Source organism: Syzygium oleosum, unplaced genomic scaffold, assembly GCF_021117445.2.
Source record: "Syzygium oleosum isolate NSW1041296 unplaced genomic scaffold, Sole_v2.1 Sole_v2.14, whole genome shotgun sequence".
NCBI classification, from domain to species: Eukaryota; Viridiplantae; Streptophyta; class Magnoliopsida; order Myrtales; family Myrtaceae; genus Syzygium; species Syzygium oleosum.
The window spans coordinates 4,936,542-4,950,351 of NW_026607498.1; the positions used below are offsets into that span (position 1 = coordinate 4,936,542).

General features: G+C 36.6%; 1 protein-coding gene across 1 annotated transcript; it reads left to right on the top strand.

Moving 5' to 3' along the window:
* The first annotated feature begins 431 nt into the window (after positions 1-431).
* Positions 432-2,358, top strand: LOC115689152 (beta-amyrin 28-monooxygenase-like). Its single transcript, XM_030615140.2, has 3 exons — positions 432-1,464; positions 1,565-1,752; positions 1,866-2,358. Exons 1-3 carry the CDS (start codon positions 513-515, stop codon positions 2,160-2,162), a joined length of 1,437 nt encoding a protein of 478 aa, XP_030471000.1. The 5' UTR covers positions 432-512; the 3' UTR covers positions 2,163-2,358.
* Positions 2,359-13,810: the final 11,452 nt, after the last annotated feature.

The following is a 13,810-nucleotide window of genomic DNA, read 5'->3' on the forward strand; positions in this document are numbered from 1 at the left end:
TTTTTAAAGGAAATGACATACGGGATGTGTGGTGTGATGAACTTAACTATTTTACTTCAAAAATAGAGAAAGCGTGTGTATCACATGGACATGTCATTAAAAAGGTGAAGATGATGTTATTAAATGTTAAATAAGAAACTTAATTTCACCGAAGATATAATTTCATATAATTGATAACATGTCACATCACATCATCACATCAATAGTATTAATATTTTTTTGGCCAAGCCAGCCAAGAGGAGAAAAAACAACCTCGGCGATATACGGGGGGCGTATATGGAACTCATTGTCTAATGCAGAGAGGTCAAAGCAAGCATGTAATTTAATATATGTACACACTTACATTTTTCAAAGGACGTGAAAAGAGAGCAAAATGAGATGTATAGCGACTTCATACCATTCTCCTCTATAAATAGCCACAATCTTGCTGTCCACTCTTCATCCTCAACACTAGCCTTCTTTTCTCTTCTCAGGGATAGTATCTGCATTCTGAGTAGTAGTAGAAGAAGAAGATGGATTTCTATACCCAGCTGTTTCTTTACCTCGCCATCCTCTACATCTCTCTTTACCTTCTCTTCCTTGTCTTCCGAAAGAAATCCTCGCCTAACCTGCCGCCTGGCAAAAAGGGATGGCCCATCATCGGCGAGTCCCTGGCTTTCACCGGGGCGGCAAAGAGCGGCTGCCCCGAGAAGTTCATAAACGACCGCACGGCTAAGTACTCCCTGGAGGTCTTCCGTACCTCGCTTCTCGGGGAAGACATGGCCGTGTTCTGTGGTGCCACTGGCAACAAGTTCTTGTTCTCTGGCCAGAACAAGTACATCACCACCTGGTGGCCCACCTCCATGAAGAAGGTCACCATCTTCCCCGAAACCATGGAGAAGTTCAACAAGGATGACCCCAAGAAAATGCGCAGCTTCTTGCCAGAGTTTTTGAAGCCGGAGGCTCTCCAGCATTACATACCTATCATGGACTCCATGACTAGGGATCACTTGGAGAGTGACTGGTCTCCATATAAGGAAGTGAAGGTGTTTCCTTTGACAAAGAACTACACCTTTGCTTTGGCGTGTCGCTTGTTCATGAACATTAAGGACCCTAAGGTCGTGTCGAAATTCGCCGACCCATTTGCTCGTATTGCTCCGGGATTTACTTCGGTGCCTATCAATGTTCCCGGCACGCCATTCAACAAAGCAGTTGAAGGAGGAAAAGTTGTAAGGCAAGAGCTTCTCAACATTATTAGACAAAGGAAGCAGGAGATTTCGGAGGGAAAAGATGCGAACGCGAGGGACTTGTTGTCTCGATTGCTGACGGAAGCAGATGATGACGGTAGTGTCTATTACGAAATGGATGTGTCCAACAAGATCATTGGACTGCTCATTGCAAGTCATGACACCACCAGTACATCTATCACAGTAATAGTGAACTATCTAGCTTCGTTGCCCCACATCTATGAGAAAGTTTATAAAGGTAATCGTCCTATTCGTATTTCGATAGACAAGATGGCAACATCAGTATCCTTTTTGGATGTAGTTTGCATATATTTAACTCACTTACTTCATGTCAACAGAGCATATGGAGATCGCAAAGTCTAAAGCCCCGGGTGAATTACTGAACTGGGATGATATCCAGAAGATGAAGTATTCTTGGAACGTGGCTTGTGAGTCAATGAGGCTAACTCCACCTGCACAAGGGTCATTCAGAGAGGCAATTACTGACTTTACTTTTGCCGGTTACACAATTCCAAAGGGCTGGAAGGTAATTGTTTTACTTTTCACCCTTCTTCTTGGCATGGTTATCCAATGATTTAATACATGAAATCAACAAGTAAAGATCATATGCATTGATCTTCTCCAATTTTTTTCTCTCAGGCATTTTGGACGGTGTATACAACTCACAAGAATCCCAAGTACTTCCCTGATCCAGAGAAATTTGACCCCTCAAGGTTCGAAGGAAATGGACCCGCTCCTTTTACCTATGTTCCCTTCGGAGGTGGACCTCGCATGTGCCCTGGAAAAGAGTATGCTCGGCTTGAAATACTTGTTTTCATGCACAATTTGGTGACTAAATTCAAGCTCGAGAAGGTCATCCCGGATGAAAAGATCATATACAATCCCTCGCCGGTCCCTGCCAATGGTCTTCTTATTCGCCTCCGAGCCCATAACTAATAGCCTGGCTTACTTGTACAATCTTCATACTATGGAAGAACTTGTATACGTATAGTCATATGTGCACTACAAGTACACCACCGTTATTCTAGCTTAATAAATGTTCGGTCGATCTAATAAAAGTTGATGAAAGTGATGTACAATGTAGAGATGTATTCCTCAATTATATGAAATCAGTTGAAACTTTATTTAGTAACTTTCATCGAGCACATATATCTTCTCTTGTCCGTTTGACCTAGAGGTAATCAAATGAGCGGCCAGTATGGGCACATATATATATATTGGTAAGTCATACACATGAATATGAAACTCAACGTAAAAAAATACCTAAGAAAAGGAATATTTTTGGGAAATACTCAGTCGGAAGGGATGTCTAATTCGGTTTAAGAAAAGGAAAGTCTTATCTACCGGATCATTGGACTTTACAATTAGAATTAAGAATTCCGTGCACAAATACAAGTGGTCATTACCAACTTACATATATATTATATCGGTTCATACTCAACCCCACATACGCACGTATAAGAAAAAAAAACGTGCAATAATTTGTGGGATGGACCGAGTCGAACCCGGTCGGCATGAGACAAAATCATGTAGTCCTAGGGTTTTCTATGTTAAAGCAATTCCTAAGTCTCCTGATTATCTGGTAAACTCATGATAGTTTGTTCTTCCCTCACCTTACTTTTTCTTTTTTCTTTTTTCTTTTTGCCTGACTTTGTGTCATTGCAATGCCATATAGTATAGTCTGAAAATTATCTATTCATGAATTTTTAGGTTACCATTAGATACCTAACAATTAAATATCTTGACTCGACTCCCATCTGTATTCTGTTCTTCCTTGGGTCCTATGCCTAACTAATATATATTTTAATTTAATTCAGGTTAATTATTTTTTCGAAAATTGTTGAAAGCTCCAATGTTCGTATTTAACTTTACTTTAGGTTTTCCAATGTTCGTTCAACCTAATTGCACCTTTGGTGTTAGTATCCACGCATGGTTGTTATATGCTTCTTGGCCAAAAAATGGCTGTAATATTGAGAAAAAGTATGTTGTTGAGGTGTTTGAATTCAAGAGCAATTTAAATGCTTATTTGTCAATACCTAAATTTCAGGGAGAAGGAACACCAAAATTAGTTTCATAGATTTTCGAACTTTTTATTCTTTTCTACTTGGTCATTGTATTGAGCTTGAAGTTCTAACTTTGACCAGAAGGGAGCTTTAATTTCTTATTATCTTTCGATTTTAGCGAGATTCTTCCTTGGTCTTATTCCAATTATATCTTTTGTAAGAAAATTGCCCAATAACATATTTTCAATAGGATGGTTCTTGCCAAATCGATTTTTTTCTCTTTGGGCTGCTCATTTTTCACATCGAATGTCTCTCCTTTGGGATAATGTCGATCACATTCCAAAACGTCACATCCATTGATTCGGACTTACGATGGTTTCCTCTATCATCTTGAATCTTGAACATGAGTCCATCCTTTCTAATTCTAGAGCCTCAAAATTCAAATCGTGCGAATTGGCTGCTAACAATTTAGAATTTCTAAACTTAAAAAATTTGAACGGTTTGACTAAGTACCTTCATTTCATCCTTACTCTTCTTTAGTTTCCTCGACATAAAAAGAAAAGTAAAGGTACATTTCACTATTGATCCCCCGTATACTTTAGGGTCACTTAACCAAATCAAAGAAACTGCGACTGCAATTACCAAACACACGAAAATGAGGTAAAACTATTTACCAATGATGTGTTAAAATACGTCTAGAGTTCAATCCTGTCGAATGAACCCGATCTAAATTGATTTGTGTATAATCATGAAAGTTGAAATTTTCACTCGGTTGAATATCTTCTGGCCTTGGGATAAAATTATGAAGGATTTGTTTTATATACTTTCTTGGTTTATTTCCTGTTGGAGTCCAAATTGGCGTTGGACTTTTCCACGTGAGAAGAGGACTCGAACTAGGAAAGTTGGGTTTGATTTTGACCAAGATCTTTTACATTTTTCACATTCAAATATTCCTCTTTGGTCAGATGGTTGATGAGGTAGAGTGAGTCTTAGCGCCGTTGTTGATGGAAAAGTGGCAGAATGGGTCTTCGGGAATTCATGTCCAGTGAAGGTCTTTACTCGTGAAATTACATCTAGGGAGGAAAAGGGTGCGTAGCTGCGAAATTTTGTGGTAAGATTTGTGAAATTTCTCTGTGAGTTTGAGTGATTATTTTGAGAGAAATTGTGGAGCTAAACACTTTGTGAGTTATTGAGAGTAATTGGGATTTAGAAAACAAAGTGTTTGAATGACTCGAGTATGATTGTAATATTCGTTGTACCGCTCGATCTATAGTGGAATTCTTTACTGCTTTCTCCGTAGATTTAGGTCGCCCTGACCGAATCACGTAAATTTGATATCCGATTTATTCTCTTGTTCTGTCTATTTTACCGTTCAATTGCTTGTTTTGCAATACAATGCATTTTAATTGCTTTAAAAATCGAACTTTTTGAATGTTGGAGACCGCTTCTGTGACGCTTGGTGTCAATCAGGCAAATGTATGTTTTCCTTTTAAAAGATTTTATGACTTTTTTCTTAATCTTCTTTTTCTCCTTCTGGCTTGATCTCTGAGATAGCGTTGTCATTCTTTCTTCTTCTTTCTTCATTTTCTTTTTAAAATTTTTTCATTTCCTTTTGATTGCGACATTAGTCTACCTGACGCTGGTCCAATTGTTAAGTCGATCCTTCAAATTTTGAGGCGAGTGATGAAAGCGAAGGGTGCAGATACAAACCATATTAATACTCAACTAGGCCGTATTTTCGTTCATCTCTAATTAGAGGAAATTGTTCCTTCGTGGTTGGTAGTAGGTACAACATAGACATCGTCCATACATATATCTATACGATATGCCCAAATCGCTTTTTCTCACTAGTTCATTTTTTCCATTATTATCCCCATCATCATAAAGAAAATGGATATATGACCAGATTAACAACGTGTTAAATAGTACAAAGATAGAAAAAAAGAAGATATAATTTGCACATCTCATGTACTTCCGATTTCATCCTCTTCCTCATGCATGGAACTACCCTTTTTTTTTCTCGAAGACAACCACCCAACTTCACACTCGTGTGTAGCGAGTGCCTCGATACTAGTTCATATTTAGTTAAAAAAATTTGGGTCAATATTTAATTAAGCTTGCATGTAAAGGCATGATTAAAAATTGTGCTTGTGTTCTTTCTTACACTAAGTTTGGATGGAGTCATTAGGATGGATCAGAGAGGAAGAGAAAATATTTAAAAGTTATTTCTTTTTTGTTAGGAGGGATTGAGATTATGGGTTTTGGAAAGAATGAATTTGCGGGGGTTATGATCCCAAATTTCCTTACTTTTCCTAATCCCCTCAAATTTCTCCTAATTTGGAGGGATTGTGGGAGATGCACAAATAATTTTTTTCTCTCTTCCATGCATGCCCTATATTATGTCGATAAAATAAAATAAACTTGTCAATGAAACTTTTTGCGCTTTTACCAATTGAATCTTAAATCTTTTAATTGTGTCAATTGAAATCTAAACCTTTACACGTTTTGCCAATTCAGTTCATTTGGCTAATTTTGACTAAAAATTATTGATGTGAACGTTGGCCGTCCTATGTGCACAGCTGTCCAACGTCCACATTTTCATATTTTATTGATTTTTTTGTTAATTTTTTCTTTTTTTTTTCCTTTTTTCTTTTCTTTTCTTTTTTTCCAACTTTGACCTGCCGACCAATGTTGGCCACAGGTGAGGGCCAGCGACCCTTGCCTGGTTTGTGCAAGAGCCGCCAACCCGTTGCCTGTGGCTAGCGAGGGCGTTGCGGCCCTCACCTGTAGCCAGCGATGGTCGGTCGGTGACCTCGCCAACCAGAGTTGTAAACGAAAAACAAAGAAAAGAAAAGAAAAGGAAAGGAAAGGAAAAGTATAAAATATAAAAAATTAGAAAAAAATATTAAATTATTATTAAAAATTATCCACGTCAGCGTTGATCGTATTAACATCCATGTTAGCGGTTTCTAGCCAAAATTTGGCCAGATAGACTCAATTGGTAAAGTGTTAAAATATTTAGGACTCAATCGATATAATTAAAATGTTTATGAGTGAATTGACAAAAATGGAATAGGTATAAGACTTTTTTGGTAATTTTTACCATGTTCTTTCAAGCTTTTATAAATGTGTGCTTATTCTTTTTTCATAGAAGATCGTGAAAGTAATGCGTACTCAAATCATTCAAAGTGCCAGATTTTTGTTGGTGCATTAATTTCACATTACTAACATTAACTCCGCATCTCGTCGCACATAACACATAATTTTACATAAACATATATTGATCATAATATTTACTACCATGACGCATGGAGAATTCTTGTTACAATTTTCTCCATAATGAAGGTGAAAAATTTGAAAATATTGCATATGAATAAGCTTATAGTATTTTATGTTAATATGAATGCGTGTCTTATTTTATTTTCTTTTTCCGTGTGCGACTCATAAAGATATAATTAGGTTCCTTTCCACCCTCTTCTCTTCTTTAACCAAACAAGATCGGCCTCGTCACGTCCACCCTCGACCATCACCGCCGATTCCTCGACGCTTCCAGCTCCTCGGGCACACCCTGGCAACCTCGGATTGAGACCATTCGAGGCGGACTTCAAATCAACCGTAGATAAGCAAGAAAACATAGATCGAGATAACATCGACTCGATTAGACATGAATTTAGCATTTACACCTCAAGATGCGAAACTTGCGACATCAAAGACGATGAAGTATTAGATGAAAGGCAACATACGACACCATCGATTCAAAGGGCATTGAGACCCGCATGCTTTGCCTCCCTACTTCTATTCCATGGTTTTGAACATAAGCGTCCCGATCCTTTCGCCGTCACGCATCACGTCAACGGATGACGCAGAGCACGACGGAAACATGTCCCGCTTCCTCGATCACGTCACGTTCGTAGGTAAAGATTTAGTCCACTAAGTCGCTTCTTTTGTTTCCAGGTGGCCTAGCAGTTGACCGTCGTGCAATGAAGATGTTGAGTGCTTGACGTTGACTTCATATGCTTATATTATAAAAGACAGGCTTTGAAAAAGATAGCAAACGGACAAACCGAATCCACCTACGCTTATATTTGTCCTTGAAAATGAAGTTTAAAATGCGTTCATACCTTAATTATGAAATTCGCTTGCGCTCGTCAAATTTGGCTTGTGGATTGAAGAGCAATGCATGGAAACTGTCTTTTGTTCCGTGGTGTTCCTTTCTGGGAAGGAAGGTTTCTCTAAGTTATTTAGGTTTAGTTATTCCTTGCGAAAAAATAATTCGTGAAAAAATAAGAAAATCGCATATGATTACGATGGAGATGAGTGATCGAGAAATAAGTTATTGTGGATGATTTCATTTTAAACCCTTGCTTGACTTTTGGATAATGTGTAATATACGACTCCGAGAAATGCAACCCTAAAGATTAATGCGATTAATTAATAACGTTTTTCGTGTCACTTCGAGATGCATGAAAATCTGCATTTTTCTGAATATTTTATAAATAGTAATTTAGCCAGCATTGTCAAATTATGCGGATTTTCAAAGTATACATGGCTTGCAAATATTGACCAAATACCTTATGAACACTCAAAAGCACATGGTTTTAGTCCTTTTTTAAATCTTAATCTCACCGGGCACACCTCCTAGATCGTTGAACAGACCGTGATCTTGTCATTGACGATAGCTGAGCAATCACGAAACCATATTATTATCTATTACAGAAATAAATAAAAAATTTATCTAAAAGGTGATAATGAATTGCTATTTGTAGTATCAAGTCACGATGGAACACCTTCCTTTTCCCACTATTTTTCCATTTTCACACGACCAGGCAGTTTTTATTTAATCTTTTTCCCATCTTTAACATGTGATCGCTTCAGACATATGCCAAAATTAACTTGCATGATTGCGTCCATGTGACAAGGAATAACTAGAAATATTGCACGTTTAATTATGCATACAACTAAAATTTTCGTGCTACATCTTGATCTGCATGTGGTCACAATTAAGATGAATCAGTTTAAACATTTGAATATTAAATCACTCAGTGGTCCACAAAATTTTACAGGATCCCTTTCAAATAATGCATTTTTCAGATTTGAATCCAACTTTTTAGGACAAGACTCAATTTAATCCAGTGATATCACGACATATTACTTATAGAATGAGTCTCAATCAAATTCTATTTTTAGGAAATGACAGATGGACATGAGGCAAGAATTAAACAAATTTACATCCTAATTAGAGAAAGTATGGATTACTTCAATAACATGTCATTGGCAAAGGGGAAAAATTTTAAAAAATCATGAACCTATTATACAAATGTCAATTCAATCTTAAACCTTTTAATTTGGCCAATTTACTTGTAAACATTTTAATGATTTTCCAATTTGGTGCTTTCGGCCAATTTTGGCCGAAAATCACTATAACTATCCTACGTGGCACGGCTGAGGTTGACATTGGCAATTTTTACAATTTTTCTATTATTTTTGAATTTTTATCTTATTTTGTCATTATGGCCGACGATGGTTCGCCTCACTGGGTGAGGCCCTACAAGCCCTTACTGGCCACAATGAAAAAAAAGAAAAAATTATACAATAAAAAATTCAAATTTTATTTTAAAAATTATAAAAATTGTCCACATCAACTTTGGCCATCCTATATGGTACGGCCAGTGTCTACGTCATTTTGGCCAAAAGGATTGCCAAAAATTTTAGGATTAAATTGGTCAAATTAAAAAATTTAGGACTAAATTGGCATCCATATAGAAGGTTTAAGACTTTTTTAGGAATATTTTCTTGGAAAAAGCGGGGATATATTTTTTAAAATTTTTAATAATGAACTTAATTTCATTTGAGATATAATTTTATGTAATTAATAAAATGTTGTTGACTTGGTATGTTAAGTCATGTCAACACTATGATATTCGTTTATTCTGGCTAGAAGCAAATTTCTCAACCACTTCAATTTGCATTTCAATTTGCAATCCATGCAAAAAGTCTCAAGTCTTGAAACAGAGTTGGAGTAAATAGGTTAACGTGTAAAGTTGCCACACGACCTTTATATAAAAAATTACGAGGGTCCTCGTTATAAGTGGCCTTTACTACAATATTTTTGGAGCCTTTTTTTTTGGGGAAACAGATCCTATTTATAAATGACAATGGCCGCTAAATAAACAAACAATTCAATATATTTTTGTATACCACATCAAATATATTATATTGTGAATGAGAAGAAATCTTACGAAGCAAAAGAATGAAAGAAAAAGCAAGTCTTCTTTTACCCAGCCAAAGAATCTAATGATATATACAATGTGGAAAATTATATCATATATATATATATATATATATATATATATATATATATATTATCTACATTTTTCTTGGTCAAGTCCTATTTTTCCTGGCCATGAGCGCGATCTGCGGCCGAAGATAAGGTTGGAGAGATTGAAGGCCACTTGTGTGTTTTTCAGTCTTCATCTTTTACTTTTGACTTCAATACGAAACACTTGTGTGTTCAGGAGTTCTACGTTGACGGCATTATTAATCTAGAAAAAATGACAGATTTGGTAAGTTTTGTCCGCAATCATATCATGAAAGTTTGGACAAGATAAGACAGACTATTCGAATTGGTCCCTTTCATTAGATTCGTGTGTGAAATTGCCACCCGAGAACTGCAGGTGCACATTTTCTAAGCGATTCGTGAATGAATCTCTACCATGGAATATTGTTAGGTATTTGTGATTAAGGGAAAAATTGTTTAAAAAGTAAAAAGTACTTTTGCCAATTTACTCATAAACCTTTCAATTTTACCAATTCAGTTCTAAATATTTTCACGTTTTACCAGTTGAGTCCATCCGATTAATTTTGACCGAATTTGCTGACGTGGACACCAGCTGTCGGCCGTCCTACGTTGTACGGCCGACGATGGCCGACGCTGACATTGACATTTTAAAATAATATTTTAATAATATTTAGAAAATTTTATGGTTTTTTTTTCTTTTTTTCCTTTTCTTTACTGTTTTTTTCTCGGTTTTGCTAATGGTCGGCGAGGGTCACCGGCCAACCCTTGCCGGCTCCAGGTGAGGGCTACGACACCCTCGCTTAGGGCCAGCAAGGGCCACCAAGCCCTCGCCAGGCCAGATCTGGTGAGGGCTTCGCTGCCCTCACCAGATCTAGGCAAGGGCTCGCATGCCCTCACCTAGAGATGACAAGGGTTGCCGGTCCTTGCTTGTGGCTAGATCCCTAAAAAAAAATAACAATAAAGAAAAGGGAATTAAAAAAAGCCATAAAAAATAAAAAAAAATGTTAAAATATTATTAAAAATGTCCACGTCAGCGCCAGCCGTGTCACATAAGACGACTGGCGTCATCGTCAGCAATTTCTGCCCAAAATTGACCGGATGGACTCAATTAGCAAATTGTCAAAAGGTTTATGACTCAATTAGTAAAATTGAAAGGTTTATGACCGAATTGGCAAAAGTGCAATAGGTTTAGTATTTTTTGGACAATTTTGCCCATGATTAATTGATGTCTCTCTTACGAACAATCTTATTTGGTTGGATTTGAGATCGTCTTCATTACTTGGTTAATGATCGCACGACGAAATGTTTTTACGATGTGGGCATAATCACTCTGAAGAAGATTGCCACTTTCTGATTAAGTAAAGACTTGGCATATTTCACATGGATCAAGTTCTCAAAAGGAGTACTCTGTGTAACTACACAAGATAGTGATTATTTAGTGATAGGCGTTTATTAATGAATCACTCTACATTGTCTCTTCAATTACTTTGCGGGATGTCCTAGATCAAACGAGGGACATCTTCACCAAGGCTCATTGTTGACATGTTTATTTTTGCCGACAAGTCAAATATTTGTCAACAAGAGAGAGATAATAATAGTAAGAAGAACAAAAATAATGAAAGGATGTAATTGCTCTTGGAAAGCTGCAAGGATTACAGCTCCTAACTTTCTTACGGTCTACAACCGCTTGACTGCCGAATGAAATAGGTGAACTAACAGAGTTGAGATTTTGGACTGGACAAGGTGCACTAGGCTCAAAGTTATCGAACCCGATTTGCTCGAAAGGTTGGTTAATTTAGAAGAACTGTATATGGAAGACAGTATTGATCAATGGGAGGCCAAGGATGATGCATTGAGAAGGAACTTCAGCCAGGCTGAGTTGAAGAATATGAAAAAGTTGAGCACTTTGTCCATTTTGCCAAATCTCTCAAGAGACCTGCCATTTGGGAAACTAAACAAGCATAAAATCCGAATTGGGGACATTTGGGATTGGTCGGGCGAATTCAAAGAATCCAGGACTTTAAAGTTCAAGGTTAAGGTAATCTTCATCATGAAGAGTTGGTGTAGAGACGCTTTGAGAAAACGCAAGGTCTCCACTTGGATGGTGTTGACTCCTTAATTTTTGCTGATAAGCCAAGCATACATTTTTGTAAAATAATAATAATAATAATAAAAAGAACAAAAATGAAAATGAAATAAACAAACAAATAAATAAATATAAAAAAAGGAAGAAGAAAGAAAAGAAAGAGAGAGTCCAATTAGGAATTAGAGCGGCCCATCTTGTTTCAGCCCATGCGTAAGCTCGTGGGAAGCCCAGTCCTCTCGACCCACAGAAAAGCCCAAGAGAGAGTCCAAGACAGTCCAATTAGGAATTAGATCACACTAGTCGTGGCCCAAGAAAGACAAATTACCTTGACTCTAAATTCTAAAAGAATTCAAAAAACTTTCTACGAATTACTATCTAATATCTTTGAATTCTAGACATTAAATCTACCTATCTGATATACATTGAGACATAGTGCGATCTGTGGACAGTCCTTTTTATAAAATACATACAATGTATTCCTCCGACAAGAAGAAATATTAAATTATATTCCTTTCACAACTAAACTAATACAATCACCGCCCTCATTGGCCTTTCAAAAGGGACTGCTTATTAGTTCCTAAGCTTTAGAATTTCTGAATCACAGGATCTTCATAGTGACAAGTGGAGAGCATACTTAGAACCGGGCTCACTGCGTTATGCTAACATATCATCCTAGGTTTCCAAATACTTACGGATTTTGAGGAAAAGAGGAAAGTGTTTAGAAAGTCATAAGAAGGAACTAGAGAACTCGAATTTTTCATAGTTCAATATTGTCTTAACTTCTGCAAGAAGTTGGCCGTTTATAGCCCAGGCCAGGTATACTACAGGTAATTGCACACTCACACTCTAGCATCCTCAGATGCTTTTGGAGTACAATAATTTAGGCTTCTGGCCAACAAAACTAAAATATATAAAAGCAATGCATACAGGTAGGATAACTATTTGAGCTCATAAGGCAAGCTCCTTTTGGCTATCTTCATCACTCTCAGTTCCGGGCCCCAAATATTTTGGATTAGTGCGCCTCTTTATGAAATGAATAAATCTTCTTCGAGGAAATTACAAAAATTGTCCTCGTACTATTACACTAATCTAGTTTTGGTTCCGGTACCATATCGCGTTATAGTTCAGTCTCCCATTTAATCTCCGACGCTAGTCTAAGGACAAAAATCAATTTTGCCGTCCAAATGTGGACAATCGTGAGCCACTGCCAACTGTATCAAAAAGCTTAAGATTTTAGAATAGTTGGCAGTGGTCTCATAAAATCTCTCAAATACGCTGAATCGGGACCATCAAATCCACATGTGGCGCCCGCATGTACAAATTTCTGAAAAAATTACACTTTTATGACCTTGTGATATTAGAAATGTTTAATTTTAGCCCTTGTACTTTGTTTAGTTACAGGAATAGTCATTATATTATATTTCAGTGAAAACTTAATTTCTTTCATCAAATATTAATGTGAAATACAATGAAAATGCAATTACACCATATGCAATAATTTTAACATCCTCATTTTCAGTATGGATCTACATAGAAGTATCCACTACAACTTTTACAAAAAAAAAATGTAGATAACTTTTAAGTATTCGAATTACTGCTTCAAGTAACTATTTTACATCAAATATGTTAGACCGGCTATAAGGGATCTTCGAATCATAGTATTAAAACATATTTGTATCCAACTGATTGTAAGGACTAGCTAATATTGTACGGAGGCCAGTAGTATCGAGTGCCAATCTCAAATCCTGTTATTAAGTAGATTTAAAAGAAGTTTCATAAATTACGAATAAAGCCATCAATATTAACTATAAAATCTCATACATATACAAGTCTCATTTGAAGTCATTAGGTGGTATGAAGACATGTCAAGATAATTGCATGAGGACTAATATTGTTGTGAAAACAAGACATAGGAACCAAATTTGAACATTCGCAAAAGTATGAGCACCGAAAGTGTAATTTTTTTCTGTACAGTTTATATAGAGAACTTCGTAGTACATTTTGTACATTAAAATTCTCACCACTCAGAAAAATATCACTAAGAAGTTTGTATCCACTGGTGATGGGACAGGATCGGATCGGATGGCTTGTAGCCAAGTTGACATTAACAGGAACTTATTAGATAAACAAGGTCCTTGGTTAAGTGACCTAAAAGTATAGTGATCAATAATGAAATTTACCTTAATTTTTTTATGTG

Bases quoted from the DNA above. Each gene is read 5' to 3' on its own strand.
- LOC115689152 (XM_030615140.2), top strand. From the start codon at position 513: ATGGATTTCTATACCCAGCTGTTTCTTTACCTCGCCATCCTCTACATC. The intron at 1,465-1,564 runs GTAATCGTCCTA...TCATGTCAACAG, and splicing joins CTATGAGAAAGTTTATAAAG to AGCATATGGAGATCGCAAAG. The intron at 1,753-1,865 runs GTAATTGTTTTA...TTTTTCTCTCAG, and splicing joins CAATTCCAAAGGGCTGGAAG to GCATTTTGGACGGTGTATAC.